The sequence below is a fragment of the Pleurodeles waltl genome, chromosome 1_1, assembly GCF_031143425.1.
Source record: "Pleurodeles waltl isolate 20211129_DDA chromosome 1_1, aPleWal1.hap1.20221129, whole genome shotgun sequence".
Classification (NCBI taxonomy): Eukaryota; Metazoa; Chordata; class Amphibia; order Caudata; family Salamandridae; genus Pleurodeles; species Pleurodeles waltl.
The window spans coordinates 437,421,697-437,439,590 of NC_090436.1; the positions used below are offsets into that span (position 1 = coordinate 437,421,697).

The window sequence follows — 17,894 nt, forward strand, 5'->3', positions numbered from 1 at the left end:
GCATTTTTCAAACCAAAAGGCATTACAGTAAACTGGTAATGTCCTCCAATGGTAGAAAATGCAGTCTTAGGTTTAGCATCTTCTGACATTTTGATCTGCCAATACCCTGCAGTCAAATCAAAAGTGCTTAGATACTTGGCAGATGCCAGTGTATCTATTAGCTCATCTGCCCTAGGTATAGGGTGAGCATCAGTTTTGGTTACCAAGTTGAGACCTCTATAGTCTACACAAAACCTCATTTCCTTCTTTCCATCTTTAGAATTGGGTTTTGGTACCAGTACCACAGGAGAAGCCCATGGACTGTCAGAGTGCTCAACCACTCCTAGTTCCAACATCTTCTGAACTTCTTGCTTTATGCAGTCCCTGACATGGTCAGGCTGCCTATAGATCTTACTTTTGACAGGTAAACTGTCTCCAGTATCTATAGTGTGCTCACACCAAGAAGTGGTGCCTGGCACAATGGAGAAGAGTTCTGAAAATTGTCCTAGGAGATTTATGCAATTATCTTTCTGCTCAGCAGTAAGACAATCAGCCAAAACTACACCTTCCACAAGAGCATCTTGTTCTGTGGAAGAGAAGAGATCAGGTAGAGGATCACTGTCTTCTTCCTGTCCCTCATCTGTTGCCATGAGCAGGGTGAGATCAGCCCTGTCATAGTAGGGTTTCAGGCGGTTGACATGGAGCACCCTAAGGGGACTCCTGGCAGTGCCTAAGTCAACCAAGTAGGTGACTTCACCCTTCTTTTCAACAATTGTGTGGGGTCCACTCCATTTATCTTGGAGTGCTCTTGGGGCCACAGGCTCCAAGACCCACACTTTCTGCCCTGGTTGGTACTGAACCAAAACAGCCTTCTGATCATGCCATTGCTTCTGGAGCTCTTGGCTGGCCTGAAGGTTTTTACTGGCCTTTTTCATGTACTCAGCCATCCTTGATCTGAGGCCAAGTACATAATCCACAATATCCTGCTTAGGAGCTTTTAAAGGTTGTTCCCAACCCTCCTTTACAAGTGTGAGTGGACCCCTAACAGGGTGTCCAAAAAGAAGTTCAAAGGGGCTGAAGCCCACTCCTTTCTGGGATACCTCCCTGTAGGCAAAAAGGAGGCATGGTAGAAGGATATCCCATCTCCTGCGGAGTTTTTCAGGGAGTCCCATAATCATGCCTTTGAGAGTTTTATTAAATCTCTCCACCAGTCCATTTGTTTGTGGATGATAGGGTGTTGTGAACTTGTAAGTTACACCACACTCCTTCCACATGGCCTTTAAGTATGCAGACATGAAATTGCTTCCTCTGTCTGATACTACTTCCTTTGGGAAGCCCACCCTGGAAAATATTCCCAGGAGGGCCTTTGCCACTGCAGGAGCTGTTGTGGTCCTTAAAGGAATAGCTTCAGGATATCTTGTGGCATGGTCCACTACCACCAAGATAAACCTATTGCCTGAAGCAGTAGGAGGGTCAAGGGGGCCAACTATGTCAACCCCTACCCTTTCAAAGGGAACCCCAACCACAGGCAGTGGGATAAGGGGTGCCTTTGGAGTGCCACCTGTCTTGCCACTGGCTTGACAGGTTTCACAGGACTTACAAAATTCTTTTGTGTCCTCAGACATCCTAGGCCAATGAAACAGTGGTACCAATCTGTCCCAAGTTTTCATTTGACCCAGGTGCCCAGCTAAGGGAATGTCATGTGCCAGTGTTAGGAGGAACTTTCTGTACTCCTGAGGAATCACTAATCTCCTGGCAGCTCCAGGTTTAGGATCCCTATGCTCAGTGTACAAGAGGTTGTCCTCCCAGTAAACTCTGTGTGAGTCACTGACATCCCCATTAGCCTGTTTGACAGCTTGCTGTCTGAGACCCTCTAATGTGGGACAGGTTTGCTGTGCCACACTCAGCTCCTCTCTGGCAGGCCCCCCTTCACCCAAAAGCTCAGCAGTGTCTGCTTCTAGCTCCTCTGGTGTAGGTTCTGCACAGGGAGGGAATTCTTCTTCCTCAGAAGTAGAATCCACTGTAGAGGGAGGGATAGTAGGAAGTGGTTTGCTTCTACTAGCCCTAGCTTTAGGGAGCACTTGGTCCATTGTTCCAGGATCCAAGCTTCCCTGTCCTTTTTGCTTTTTGGCCTGAGCCCTTGTCAAAGCAAAAATATGCCCTGGGATGCCCAGCATTGCTGCATGGGCCTCCAACTCCACATCTGACCAAGCTGATGTCTCCAAATCGTTCCCTAATAGACAGTCTACAGGTAAATCTGAAGCTACCACAACTTTCTTTGGACCAGATACCCCCCCCCAGTTGAGATTTACAACAGCCATGGGGTGGCTTTGTGTTATGTTGTGAGCATCGGTTACTTGGTACTGGTGTCCAAGTATGTGTTGTTCAGGGTGCACCAGTTTCTCAATCACCATTGTGACACTGGCACCTGTGTCCCTGTAGGCCTGGACCTCAACACCATTTATTAGGGTTAGTTGCTTGTACTTCTCCAAGTTATGGGGGCAAGCAACCAAAGTGGCTAAGTCAATAGCCCCTTCAGAGACTAAAGTAGCCTCTGTGGTCTCCCTAATCAGACCAACCCCAACTAAATTACCAAAAGTGAGCCCAGCTACTCCCTTGGATTGGCTATTAGTAGGTTTGCTCCCACCACCACTGCTATTAGTAGGGACACTAGGTGTAGCAGTAGGGGTTGTAGTGGTAGGAGCTGTGGTGCCTTTCTTTGGACAACTGGGATCTGTTGTCCAATGGCCTTTTATCTTACATAAATAGCACCATGGTTTCTTTTCCTTGTTCTGATTAAAGGAGGATTTGGGCCCACCACCCCCACCAGAGTGTTTTTGTGGGCCTGATGAAGACTCATTTTTAGATTTGTCCCCACCCTTGTCAGAAGACTTACCATCCTTCTTTTTGTTGCCATCTTTGTCACCCCCTGTATGAACTTTTCTGTTCACTCTTGTTCTGACCCATTTGTCTGCCTTCTTTCCCAATTCTTGGGGAGAGGTCAGATCACAGTCCACCAAGTACTGGTGCAACAAATCAGATACACAATTATTAAGAATTTGCTCTCTCAGGATCAAGTTATACAGGCTGTCATAATCAGTAACTTTACTGCCATGTAACCACCCCTCCAAGGCCTTCACTGCCTGGTCAATGAAATCAACCCAGTCTTGTGAAGACTCCTTTTTGGTATCTCTGAACTTTATCCTGTACTGTTCAGTGGTTAAGCCATAACCATCCAGGAGTGCATTCTTAAGAACTTGGAAATTGTTAGCATCATTTTCTTTTACAGTAAGGAGCCTATCCCTACCTTTTCCAGTAACTGATAGCCATAGGATAGCAGCCCACTGCTTTTGAGGGACATCCTGTACAACACAGGCCCTCTCAAGTGCAGCAAACCACTTGTTAATGTCATCCCCCTCCTTGTAAGGGGGAACTATCTTATGCAGATTCCTGGAATCATGCTCTTTTGCAGGATGACTATGGGGAATACTGCTGCTGCCACCATGGGTATCTAAACCCATTTTCTGTCTTTCCCTCTCTATTTCTAAAGACTGTCTATCCAAATCCAGCTGTTGCTTCTTGAGCTTCAGTCTGGTTTGTTCCACTCTCAATCTATTGAGCTCCCTTTCTAACAATCTGTCATCAGGGTGGGTGGGAGGGACATTTCTAGATACAGAGGTATGATGGGAATGAACAGAAGGAGACCTGTCCCTTACCAAGGGCACCCTAACAGCTTGGCTACCAGCATAATGTGAGAGCACATCATCAGTATGATGTGATTCAACCTCTGTACCAACTATGCTAGACTGTCTAGTAATGGGCAGGCTGAGAAGTTTCTTTCCTGAACCTTTTCCTGGGGGAGTCCCTGGATCAGATTGAGAACCATTAGCTACTTTTTCTACAGATTGGGCACTTATGGCCTTATCCTGTACTCTAAGCATATTAATTAACAGTTCTAAGGAAGGATTCTTCCCTACACTCAAACCTCTCTCTATGCAGAGACTCCTTGCTCCTTTCCAGCTAAGGTGATCATATGCAAGTTTGGACAGTTCAACTTTTTGGCCTGTGCCAGACATTTTTAGAGAGAGTTAAAGTGATAGACAAAGAGAAAAAAGTTTTCAGAACTTTTTGGAAAGACAGAAAAAAACTTTTTAAACTTTTAAGAACTTTTTGAAAGTTTAGAAGTACTTTTCAGCACTTAGAAAAGAGTGAAAAGAGGAAATGCAAAACTTTTTGGCTATGTGTATATACACTGACCTTGTTTTGTATATTTTTCTCTTATGAAAAGTACAATGACAAGAGTGGTAAGTAGTCTCAAAGCACTTATCCCACCACTGCACAACCAATGTAGGAGGCTGGACTGGCTTGTAGTGAGTACCAAGGGGTACTTGCACCTTGCACCAGGCCCAGTTATCCCTTATTAGTGTATAGGGTGTCTAGCAGCTTAGGCTGATAGATAATGGTAGCTTAGCAGAGCAGCTCAGGCTGAACTAGGAGACGTGTGAAGCTACTACAGTACCACTTAGTGTCATATGCACATTATCATAAGAAAACACAATACACAGTTATACTAAAAATAAAGGTACTTTATTTTTATGACAATATGCCAAAGTATCTTAGAGTGTACCCTCAGTGAGAGGATAGGAAATATACACAAGATATATATACACAATAGCAAAAATATGCAGTATAGTCTTAGAAAACAGTGCAAACAATGTATAGTTACAATAGGATGCAATGGGGAAACATAGGGATAGGGGCAACACAAACCATATACTCCAGAAGTGGAATGCGAACCACGAATGGACCCCAAACCTATGTGACCTTGTAGAGGGTCGCTGGGACTATTAGAAAATAGTGAGAGTTAGCAAAATAACCCACCCCAAGACCCTGAAAAGTGAGTGCAAAGTGCACCAAAGTTCCCCTAAGGACAAAATAGTCGTGTTAGAGGGAGAATGCAAGGAAAACACAAATCAGCAATGCAACAACGATGGATTCCTGTCTGAGGGTACCTGTGGAACAAGGGGACCAAGTCCAAAAGTCACAAGCAGCTCGGAGATGGGCAGATGCCCAAGAAATGCCAGCGGTTGGTGCAAAGAAGCTCTTACTAGGCTGAAGAACTGTGAATACTGCAGGAACGACAAGGGCTAGAGACTTCCCCTTTGGAGGATGGATCCCCCACGCCTTGGAGAGTCGTGCAGAAGTATTTTCCCGCCGGATGGACGCCAACAAGCCTTGCTACACGCAAATCGTGCGTTTGGCGTTTTTGGACGCTGCTGGGGCCCAGGAGGGACCAGGAGGTCGCAAATTGGACCTGCAGAGAGAGGGGACGTCGAGCAAGACAAAGAGCCCTAACTGAAGCAGGTAGCACCCGGAGAAGTGCCAGAAACAGGCACTACGAGGATGCGTGAAACGGTGCTCGCCGAAGTTGCACAAAGGAGTCCCACGTCGCCGGAGACCAACTTAGAAAGTCGTGCAATGCAGGTTAGAGTGCCGTGGACCCAGGCTTGGCTGTGCACACAGGATTTCCGCCGGAAGTGCACAGGGGCCGGAGAAGCTTGCAAAGTCGCGGTTCCCAGCAATGCAGCCCAGCGAGGTGAGGCAAGGACTTACCTCCACCAAACTTGGGCTGAAGAGTCACTGGACTGTGGGGGTCACTTGGACGGTGTCGCTGGATTCGAGGGACCTCGCTCGTCGTGCTGAGAGGAGACCCAAGGGACCGGTAATGCAGCTTTTTGGTGCCTGCGGTTGCAGGGGGAAGATTCCATCGACCCACGGGAGATTTCTTCGGAGCTTCTGGTGCAGAGAGGAGGCAGACTACCCCCACAGCATGCACAAGCAGGAAAACAGTCGAGAAGGCGGCAGGATCAGCGTTACAGAGTTGCAGTAGTCGTCGTTGCTACTATGTTGCAGGTTTGCAGGCTTCCAGCGCGGTCAGCGGTCGATTCCTTATCAGAAGGTGAAGAGGGAAATGCAGAGGAACTCGGCTGAGCTCATGCATTCGTTATCTAAAGTTTCCCCAGAGACAGAGACCCTAAATAGCCAGAAAAGAGGGTTTGGCTACCTAGGAGAGAGGAAAGGCTACTAACACCTGAAGGAGCCTATCACAAGGAGTCTCTGACGTCACCTGGTGGCACTGGCCACTCAGAGCAGTCCAGTGTGCCAGCAGCACCTCTGTTTCCAAGATGGCAGAGGTCTGGAGCACACTGGAGGAGCTCTGGACACCTCCCAGGGGAGGTGCAGGTCAGGGGAGTGGTCACTCCCCTTTCCTTTGTCCAGTTTCGCGCCAGAGCAGGGGCTAAGGGGTCCCTGAACCGGTGTAGACTGGCTTATGCAGAATTGGGCACATCTGTGCCCAACAAAGCATTTCCAGAGGCTGGGGGAGGCTACTCCTCCCCTGCCTTCACACCATTTTCCAAAGGGAGAGGGTGTCACACCCTCTCTCAGAGGAAGTTCTTTGTTCTGCCATCCTGGGCCAGGCCTGGCTGGACCCCAGGAGGGCAGCTGCCTGTCTGAGGGGTTGGCAGCAGCAGCAGCTGCAGAGAAACCCCAGGAAGGGCAGTCTGGCAGTACCAGGGTCTGTGCTACAGACCACTGGGATCATGGAATTGTACCAACAATGCCAGGATGGCATAGAGGGGGCAATTCCATGATCATAGACATGTTACATGGCCATATTCTGAGTTACCATGGTGAAGCTACATATAGGTAGTGACCTATATGTAGTGCACGCGTGTAATGGTGTCCCCGCACTCACAAAGTTCAGTGAATTGGCTCTGAACAATGTGGGGGCACCTTGGCTAGTGCCAGGGTGCCCTCACACTAAGTAACTTTGCACCTAACCTTTACCAGGTAAAGGTTAGACATATAGGTGACTTATAAGTTACTTAAGTGCAGTGTAAAATGGCTGTGAAATAACGTGGACGTTATTTCACTCAGGCTGCAGTGGCAGGCCTGTGTAAGAATTGTCAGAGCTCCCTATGGGTGGCAAAAGAAATGCTGCAGCCCATAGGGATCTCCTGGAACCCCAATACCCTGGGTACCTCAGTACCATATACTAGGGAATTATAAGGGTGTTCCAGTAAGCCAATGTAAATTGGTAAAAATGGTCACTAGCCTGTCAGTGACAATTTGGAAAGAAATGAGAGAGCATAACCACTGAGGTTCTGATTAGCAGAGCCTCAGTGAGACAGTTAGTCACTACACAGGTAACACATTCAGGCACACTTATGAGCACTGGGGCCCTGGGTTACCAGGGTCCCAGTGACACATACAACTAAAACAACATATATACAGTGAAAAATGGGGGTAACATGCCAGGCAAGATGGTACTTTCCTACAACGAGATACCCCATTTCTGTCAGAAAGCACTCTTGATGAAGACAGGCAGGGCAAAGCAGGAAGTGACAGGAACAATACTTAATTAGCACAAAAATAAGTGCAGAGTCATGGTAGCATAGTCCTCCGGCTTTTGGGAAAAAAAGTCAATTTCTTTACACAGGATATACTACTAAAATGTTCCCTATTATTCGTGATGCTGTTAGCACTCACACAAAATCATTAGAAGCCTTCTTGGAAATTGTTTCCTGAAATGTTTGTAGTGCTGCTTCTCTAGTTATCTTGTAATGTCACAACCGAAGCTTGATTTGTGCAGGTGGTTGGCACCGACACTTGTTTTTGGGGACCGGGACTTATGTTTCATCATTAGACTGTGACCCAGACAAAAGTGAGAAAGGCAAGAAAGAGAAAATAGAGGAAGAGAAGATAGGTAAACAGTGACAAAGGGAGAAAGCAGGGATCAAAAAAGATTCTGAAAGAATGAGGCGAAGAGACTGAAAGTGTAGGGTGGAGAAGAGGCATGAGGCTGAATCAAAACTAGGAAGCCTTGGTATTTGGTAACCCAGCATGTGCGAACAGGGCAGCTGCTATGAAAACGTTTTGTTCCCGAGCTTATTTATTTATTTAAGTTTTCTACAAATTAAGCACAGGATTCTCTGCATGGTACTTGGCCGATATGATAACTTAGCTGTTTCACCACCCATCTCCCTATCTTCATGTTGTCCTGCATAGCAAGGGCTTGCTGCAACGTGAAACAAGCAACAGATGGGGTAAAGGAATGGAAATATGGAGCAAAGAAAAGGGTACTGTAAAGCAGGATGGGAAGGACTTACAGACAACAGTGGGGCAGAGAAGGACACAGAGCATTGCTATTTTGCTTGGGTGGAAACACTTTCATACTCTCAAGCAAAACCAGAGTCTTTGTACCCTAACCCTGAAAGCAGAGGGCAAAGATTTTAACTCTGAAGATGATCTGAATGTTTTCATATAAAGAAGACATTCTACAGGCCACTATCTCTTTCTTCCAATGTTTTAAAATAGCATGCTGTATATTATTAATAATGGAGTTAGGGCCTAGCAATGAGTCTGTCAAAAGACAGATAGCCGGTGTACAGTATTTTGGTAGCTACATCAGTAATACCTATGAGAATCAGTCTGTGGGCTAATTGAGTCTAACTTGTCATTTCTATGAACACACTGGCCCTCATTATGACCCTGGCCGTCGGCGGTAATATGGTGGAAAGTACTGCCAACAGGCTGGCGGTAATTTCCACCATATTATGACATTGACGGTTTGGAATTTAGCACACCAACCACCACGGCGGTAACGGCCGCCGGGCTGGAGATATCAATCTCCAGCCCGGCGGCAGTCACTGTACCACATGCGGGATTATGACCCCGCCTACTGCCATGGTTTTCGTGGATCCCTTACCGCCACGAAAACCATGGCGATAGGCACTATCAGTGACAGGGAATCCCTTCCCTGTCACTGATAGGGGTCTTCACCACCTGCCCCCTTTTCCAGGGTCCCACCCACCCCTTCCTCTCCAAACCCCTCCTAGTCACGGCCCCTTCACACACGCAAACACACATACACACACCCATTTCCACATTCATCCACACATGTATACATCCATTCACACACACATCTGCACACACTTTCATACATACACGCAGACACGCATTCACAGTACACAACATACACGCACACACACCTCCATACATGCACACACATTCAAAACACAACACACACCCGCATACACGCACGCACAAACATACACACACACCTCCACAACAATCCCCTTCCCTGTCGGAGCACCCACTTACCTGTGTTCAGGGGGTCCTCCGGCAGGAGACAGGATGGGCAGCAGCGTCTGCCAGCAGAACACCGCCAGGCCGTATTATTGGGCATAATATGGCCGGCAGCGGTCTACTGGTGTGGCGCTGCTGGTGGCAGCAGCGCCACTTTACGGCCATCCGCCGGCATGGCCACAGCCGGATTTCCGCCATCCTTCTGGCAGAAATCCAGCTGTGGTCATAATACGGCGGACGGCTGGTAGCCGCAGCAATGGTCTTTTTGCAGCCGTCGCAGCAACAGGCAGCAGCAGTAGGCAGTTTTTACTGCCAATGTTATTATGAGGGCCATTGTGTTTTCCTTGTACTTCTTGTATGTAGTGGATGCATTTCACACAGTATCAATCAAAGGAAAGGTTATATATACAAGCTACATCAGAGAACCAGCACTTGGACGCCACATTTGTGTCTCATCTTTTCTAGAGGATATGGTAACGTTATGGAAGCAGATTTCTTATAGAGCTATTCTTACTAATACATCCATGTTTGCAGCATTTAGCTGAATGTTTATGTGTACTCACTATTTTGATTCAGAAATACTACACTTGTTCTAATGTATGTCAAAGTCACTTTATAATATCTCCAGATGTGAAATTGTTAGCACTGGTTGACATTTCTGAACCTTTTCATTTTGGATTATAAACATCAATTGTATTTATAACTAGCCAATACATTTTATTCACTGAACAATAAACATTAATGATTCTTTTGTGGAACAAGTTATTTGGAGATAATCAAAGAATCTATCAACATTTTTTATCTTTTATTACAATAACTAGTAAATGAACAACATGTTTTTTTAAATACTGTAAAAATAATTAGCTCAAGTATTCAACTTAAATACTCCTGTTTTTTGTTATAATATCTTAAATTGTACCTATTGTTCGTGTACAGTAGAAGAAAGGTGTGTTAACATCCGATTTTAAACTTGTAAATTTGTTTTTATTGTGTATTCTAACTAATTTCCATCGATTGGCTGAGTATTTTATTGTTAAATAAGCCTTCTTCAGAAACGCTCTAGTATATTTCTAGCAAATAGTTTAGTGGGTTGTTGTGCAGGATACAATGGATATACTCACCGGATGCAAACCATATGATGGGTTGCACAGTTCAATACATGTGAATTACTTATATCAACTGGCACGAGAAGTAACGTGCAGAACATGTTCCAGTCATCCTTAGATGTTCAGTTTATAATTTATATCTATATAACGGTACATTACATTGGCCATTCTTCTAAATAGTAACCGTATTTATAAATCTTATAAGCTAGAGCACCCACATGAGCATCGTAACATTTTTTTATTTCATGCCTATCTGTTACTGTTTTTAAGATGTTTTGTTCAATTATTTGAACCGTATAAACCATAAAAATAAGTCATTGTAACACATATTTCTAACAATGTATTCAACAGTTCATAAGCTCAACATGTATGTGCACAATGAGAAAACACTTAGGGGCACATTTAAGAGCCCCAGTGCCATCTTAGTGCTGCCATAGTGTCATTTTTGTTATGCTAAAGCAGCGCTAAAGTGACTTTTCTGCTGAGCCATATTTACAAAGTGACAATGCATGCACTGCGCCACTTTGCAATCCCTTGAGGCACATTATGCCTGCTCCTGTCATAAAGTATGCAAGGGAGGCATTCCGGTGCTAGGAGGCCTGCAAAAATGGTGCAGTGAAATTTAATAAGATTTCACTGTGCCATTTTTGGCATCATTATAATGCCTGCTCAGAGCAGGCATTAAAATGACGCTCCCATAGTAACCTATGGGCCTCCTTTCACTTTGCTGCACTAGTGTCATTATTTTTGACGCTAGTGTAGCAAAGCGCCACAATAGCGTTAAACATGTTGATGCTATTGTACTAACGACCGCAATGGTGTACGGTATTATAAATATGGCACAACCATGGTGACGTTAGGTGCCGGTAGGGGGGGCGCAAGAAAAGGTGCGCATTATAGCTGATGCACCATTTTTTCTTAAATATGGGCCTTAGTACAAAATGTACAAAGCACATACTGTAAGTCCCGGATCCAACATTTCCCCACCGCAGTTCAAACGTCATCTGTGGTTACAAGCAGTGGGGTCCTGATTTAGAGAACCAAACTTTGTAACATAGTTACACACTGACATGCCACAGAAAACTACCCTACTGTATATTTTCCACAGTATTAGGTTGAAGAGGACTTTGGATCATGAGTGTTTATGTGGAGGGGCAAAGTGGTTGGCCAGGGCACTGAATATTAATACGGTCTAACCAGGTTTTAACAGTAATTGTGCAAAGTGTATGTGAAAAATACTAGACATGAAATCTCAAGATAGCTGTGAGGTTCTGTTGGATCCTTGAGCCCAAAACAAGTAAAGCTTTCAGAAAGGCAATGTTGCTTTGTGATTACAGCACCAGACCAAACACCTGGGCATCCAGGTTTGAATTGTGGCCGTGGCTGAGCATCCTCTGCTGTAATACAAAAATGTGTACGATGGTCTCTGTGCGTGTTGTAAAGTACTCCTATGCCCTTGGGCACGGTGACTGCTTTGTAAAATGTAGTTGGTGCATAATCATTGCCTTTGCCCCTGAATAATTCTTATGTCAGCCTGCAAGCTCCATGGTTGCAACAGAAGAGGGGCAGTTCTGCGCTCTGGCTAATTGTTTTTTGATATGTCAGTCTTAAGATGGTATTCCACCCAATTTTATGGTTTCACCCTCCTATTTTTCAGAATTGTATTTTTGCTGACCTTCACTCAGAGCACTTAACCACTGCTAACTGGTGCTAAAATGCTCATGCTCACTCACTAAAGAATGGTCAAATTGACTTATATTTGATTTGCATGTTTATTAGACCCTAATAAATAGGTATATCATATTACATCTGTAAATGAAATGCAACACATATTGTGCCACCCACTAAAACATGCATCAGGTTTGCTTTTGTAGCTTGTGTGCAGTTTTAAACCACCAATTCAACTTGGCAATATAACCCCTTGCCAAGCCTAAAACTTCCTTTGTTTTACATATGAGTCAACCCTAAGGGAGGCCATAGGCAGCCCACAGAACAGGGTGCATTGTAATTAAAAAGTTTTACCTGTCTTGCTAGTGGAAAACTCGTAAATTAGTTTTTACCTACTGTGAGGCCTACTTCTTCCATACAATAACATTGAGTTACATTATTTCATTTAATAAGTGCTAACTCTTAATTGGGAAGGGATAGGAAAGTCGTGTTTGGTGTCTGGGAAACTTAAATCATCTTTAATGGCAAAGTTGATTTTAAATCACAATTTTGGAAATGCTGCATTCAGAAATATGGCATTTTCTGCTTTAACTATTTTGTGATTGCAGCATGTTCCTGGGTTACATGACTGAGTGTAGTTGACAGTTGGTCTTTGTATATTTGTCCCAGGCAGACACAAAATAGAGGGACTAGGTGTGCCTGGAGAGGCCATAACTGGCAGGATGGAAGAGGAGCTGGGCACAGCCCCCCCTGCAAGTCAATAGGCTGTGCCTTGACACAAAGAACTTCACACCAGTCCATTGTGTCTGAAGCCAGCCTGCAGCCAGGGCAGAGAGGTATAAAGGCATGAAATCCCAAGCACTTTGGAAATCTCTAGAAACTTCTGCTACTTTACAGAAGGTTCCAGGTATAAAAGTAGGACCTTCACATCCATTCTTCAGTTAAATTTCTGGAAATGGGGAAGGACTCTCAGGGACTGCTTGCTGCTGTGGCCTGCTGATGTGTACTTCAGAAAACTGCTTTGCTGCACCTGGAAGGACTGCTTTGCTGCCTGAAGCCTGCCTTGAACCATCAGAGGCCTGCCTTGCTCCTTGAGCTCTGTTCCACTCCAGGAACCCAGGACTATCAGTGTGATGTCAAGGGCTAGTTGGCTGGACCCCTGATCAGACCCTCAGGGTCAGAAAAGGCCCCAATCATCTTAAACCCACACCTGGACACAGCATGAGTCCTGAACTTTTTAAGTGCTGCCTCTACAGTAATGGACACTTGGACCTGGGGCTAAAGGTGTCCAGATAGCCAAAATACAATAGCTCACACTATGTTCTTCTGCTCAGCAGTAAATCCTGTCCAGCTGTTCCAAACAGAAGGGGTGTTCGGTCTTATCAAGCTCTCATCAGCTACAGCTTGCACCTTTGGAGGGCTGGAAATTTCTGTCCTCCAAAAAAGAGCCTAAGGGGCTGATTGCGTTTTTGGCATTCCAAATGTCGCAATGCCAATATGGTGGTGGGGAAGAATATTTTGATATTTCCACCAGGCTCGGCAGCAGAAACAGTGCAGCAGCACTGACATTGGCTCTCAAGGAGAGCCAATACCGCCACACATATGTGCCCCAGCACCCTTGGAATGTGCACTGTCTGCCATGGCAGACAGTGAGCATTCTAAGGGTGCCGACAGGGGGCCCCTGAAATAGCTAGTCGTAATCAGCACTGTGGTGTCGAACTTGGCACCGCCGTGGCTGACAACGACTTGCACCGCCACCAACCCGTCGGGATCTCTGATCCTGGCGGTGGTGGTGTTGTGCTACCGGTCCGACCTCCAGAATCGTAATGTGGCAGTTGCACTCTCAAGGTTGCGGTGGTCTGACCACCGTCGCGGGTACGGCAGTTCATGGCTTGCCATACTTATAACTATGTGGAAATCTTCACCGTGACTTTGCCGAGCGGCTTCCCAACATCCTTGCCCAATGGCTCCCCGATGATGACGCCTTCTCCTCAAACACTGCCTGCACCTTGCCCCACTGTCCTTTATATTCTCAAATATTTTTACACAAAAAATATTCTAAATACAAAGGTAAGAGCAGGTTGGGCCCATTCTACTCCTTGTATTCAATCCGTGCTCCATCGCGGTGTGCCATAACTTTCGACTTTGTCCCAATCTCTCACGACTAGATGTCCTCTGTTGGCGCTTTGATCTTTTAGACACTAGTTTTCACTTTAAACCTTAGATCATCATAACTCCAGTTCTTATGATTTGATTTATTTTATTTTGGTGTAAAAAAATTTTTTTAATTTACCCTATTTTTCAGAATTGGTTTGGGATTTTTCTGTTGTTGTGTTTTAATTGTATTTCTGTTTGTGTGCTTCATAAATATGTTACGTTGCCTCGATGTTAAACCTGAATGCTTTTATGCCAAGCTACCAGAGGGTTAAGCACACATTGATTCAGTGACTTTAGTGATCCACACTGATGAGGATTGTGGCTGTTTGTTGTGAAGGGTTTTCAACCCACTCAACCAACAACCGAGTATCTAACAAATGAATTTTAATTACTCATTACCAAAATATAAAAAGCTGCAGTGATGATTAGCCCTTCTGCTGCTGCCCCCAGGGGGATGGCAGCACCAGAATCCTTTTTATAGGTTGATAGTGGGGAGGAATAAAAAAATATCAAAGATGCTGGTCAACTCTTATGTTGCCACTCTCAGCAGGGTCCTTCCAGCACTATGGGTCTCGTGCAAAACTGGGATGGCTCTTTTTTTCAGGGATGGTAGGAGAAGAGCGAAAGAAAGAGGAAATTGGAGGATGAAAGTAGCACAATAAGGGTAAAGAAGTGCACAATAGGAACACAACAGATGAAAGAACCGTTGCAGATCAAAGGAACAATGAAGGCAGGGATCAGACAAAAGGAAGCAGATAACATGGCCATAGCCACAAACATTTTGTTCTCTTTGTTCTTTTGGTTCCTAGTCAGCAATGAGAGAGCCAACCCTAACACCAAGAAACATGAATATGTGTTTTTACGATGGTGTCATGCCACATGCCTTACATAGCTGCTTTCCAAGAGAAGGTCATACTTTGCTCTGGAATTCTAAAATGCATCATCCTTCATTCTTTCTCATGAGATTTTGTCTTAGGATACAGGTCGAGAAGAAATGCTCGCCTTTATTGCTTCTGTGGTTGTGAGAATAACATTCTATAACTATTACACATACACTACAACAATGTATATTTCTTTCTCTTTAACATTGAATGATTCTGGGAAGGAGCAGAGTACAAAGAGAAAGAGATATGAGGAGAGAGAATATGAAAAAGAGAGATCTGTTGAGGCCAAGCCAGAGAGGGTGAGTTTGGGGCTGGTGAAGAGAACATGAGAAAAAACAAAGGTAAGGAACAAAAAAGAGAAAGTGTGTTTGAGAGAGGAAATATAAATATATGTGTGAGAGTGTGAGCAAAAAGCAGAATGCTGACAATTTAAAACATCACTAGAAATAGATGGCACACAATGTGGAAACATTTTTTAGACTCATCTTGTGCTTAGACGTTCAGAGCTAAGCTAAACCCCGGGCTCTGCTCTGGCTTGTCTCTCCATACAAATTATTTGGCACATCCTCCTCGAAAAAACTGTGCAGCCATCTACAAAGATAGAAATGGAATATCTGGGCCAGAAAAACATGTTCAGCTAGTGCAGAAGAAATTAAACAAGCCCACACTTCAATGCAAATTTCAGCCATACTTATGCTGCATATTGATTGAATGGGCATTTATAAATCTGCATATGTAAGTGCAGGACAACATAGATACTCATGGCAACCTAAACTGTATTTATATTTCCATAAGTGTTGCTTCGGGTTTTTGTAAATCCCCAAAAAGTTTCACATCAGTTTACATTTTAAAAAGAATCCGAAGATGGACAGATTCCCAACTTCTGAATCTGCTTTTTAGGTTGTGCTCAAATAAGCCATATATCTTCTTTGAGAAGGGAAGTGCTGCAAAACCCAACTTGCCTAGCTCTGACTTTTAGTGCCCACTTAAGACTGGTATTGACTGGGGATAGTTTTACTTTGATTTATACTTCACGTGTTCGGTCCAGGGATCATCTGTTGTGTCAAACTGGGAGATGGTGAGACCACAGGAGAAGCACTGCACAGTGTCAGTCACCCCTAGAAAAGACAGAAATACCCTTCTTCAGGTCTCCTGTGCATTGAATTGTAAGTTGCACCAAGGCACAGTTATACAATTATGCATTACCTGTGTAGAAAAATCCGGCTTTAGCAAGGGCAGCGGCATCTGCATGAGCCTCCTCAGACCATGTTTTAAAGGACTCCAGTCGAACAAGTTCCTCTTCAAAGATGTTGGCAATGACAGATCCTTCTGCAATAGGAACAAAGGTACAGGTCCAGCTGCTGAAGTTGTGAATGGTAGAAATGTGTGCACAATTGAAAACAGAATGCCTCAATTAAGCCCAGGAGTAGATTCTGAATACTGTGGCAGAGGAGATAAATCATACTGAGGTAGAAGTAAGCTTTGAGTACTGCTAATTGTAGTAAATATATAGTCATGAGGTGAGGATGTGTACAGATGTAGCGATTGAAAATAATGTATTCCTAAAAGAGCAAAGAAAGTTTGAAAATGTCTTAGTAGTGTGGAGAGTATTATGAAACTACATGTTGCCTCGAAAACTGTGACAGATTTTTATTGATCGCTTTCACGTTGGCTAAATCATGGCTGAATAGTCACAATGTTAAATCAATTTAAGAAATGATAAACTGGAAAATATGTGTTAGGCAAATGTGATAACTTCAGAATCTCTGTGCATACAGAAAGATATACATCTGGCATCTCCGAGTAGCTTGTGAGCTACTGGTAGCTCTACAGCTACCTGTGAGTAGCTGTCTTATGTGAAGCCCAGCCTATTAAATTAATTAAGACTATAGCTTGTCTGAATTATCATATGTATTCCAAAATTGAAAACTGCACATTCAAGATGAAAATTTATGTAATTTTGGAGCTCATAAAATAAGATGATGTTTGGAGAACAATGGTCGAATTTCCGAAAGATATCTACATTCCAAGTTGATAAAACCTTTCTTGCATTTACCACTGGAAACTCTGCCTGATGCAATGAGGTGATCACTGCTGGCAATCTTGCATAGGGTGGCAACTAAGGTGATGTAGTCCGTACAACACTAATAATATCAGTAGCTTGGCATCATTTTAATTGAAAATACGTAGCTCCTGTTACAGAAAAGGTTGAAAACCCCTTATATACATCATATATGTGTTTTGTTAGAGGACCTGTAACATGCTTCTTTCCTGCTCCCCTCAGGGTGCTCTACAATCTGCAAGCTCTCAAAGAAGTGCCATCTTACATGAATGAAGCCCTGGCTCCTGTTTGTGCGAGGCATGTTTGAGGCCAGAGAGAGAGGTCCTGATCTCTTCCACTTGTGCCCAAAGATTATTGGTGAAGCAAAGTCTATCCAGGGTGCCTTAGGAAACAGAGCATGGTACGAATTTTGGAGTTTACTATTTTACAAACAAAGCACGTGTTGGATCAAAAAGGACTAGTAGATGTTATTTTCTACAATCCTTCTACAGGGCTATTAACCTGAATGGAAAACAGTTCCTTTTCTTTTCAGTGTAAAACGCAAAATGTTTGAAAGCGTTATACTGTGGGATAGACTGGAAATGACACCCATCAAGTAAAGTATAAAAAGGAACAAAAAAGGATTTGGAATTGAAAAACCATGCGCATTTTCATATATGTGTGTTTTTAATACACTCTGCCTAGCTGAAAAGGAAATACTAACAAATTACAAAATAGAAATAAAGCTTAGAGATTTTTTTTTTTAAACATGTTAAACTAACATGTGTTGCTAGACTATGTCAACCTTTTTGGAGACATTTTCTTTTTTAGAGAACATTAATACAAGAGAAAGCTTGCAAATAAAACCTGTTTAACTTCTGCAAGCTATCCCTGGTGCATTTTCAAAAT

The 17,894-nt window shown here is 44.0% G+C and overlaps 1 protein-coding gene across 1 annotated transcript in view; it reads right to left on the reverse strand.

Moving 5' to 3' along the window:
• LOC138284967 (baculoviral IAP repeat-containing protein 1-like) overlaps positions 1 to 17,894 on the reverse strand; it is a 423,184-nt gene that overhangs the window by 335,430 nt on the left and 69,860 nt on the right. The window contains exons 6-7 of the mRNA XM_069224341.1: positions 16,151 to 16,273; positions 15,963 to 16,062 (exon numbers count right to left, since the gene is read on the reverse strand). Of these exons, the coding sequence (XP_069080442.1) occupies positions 15,963 to 16,062; positions 16,151 to 16,273 (223 nt within the window). The remainder of the gene's footprint in view (positions 1 to 15,962; positions 16,063 to 16,150; positions 16,274 to 17,894) is intronic.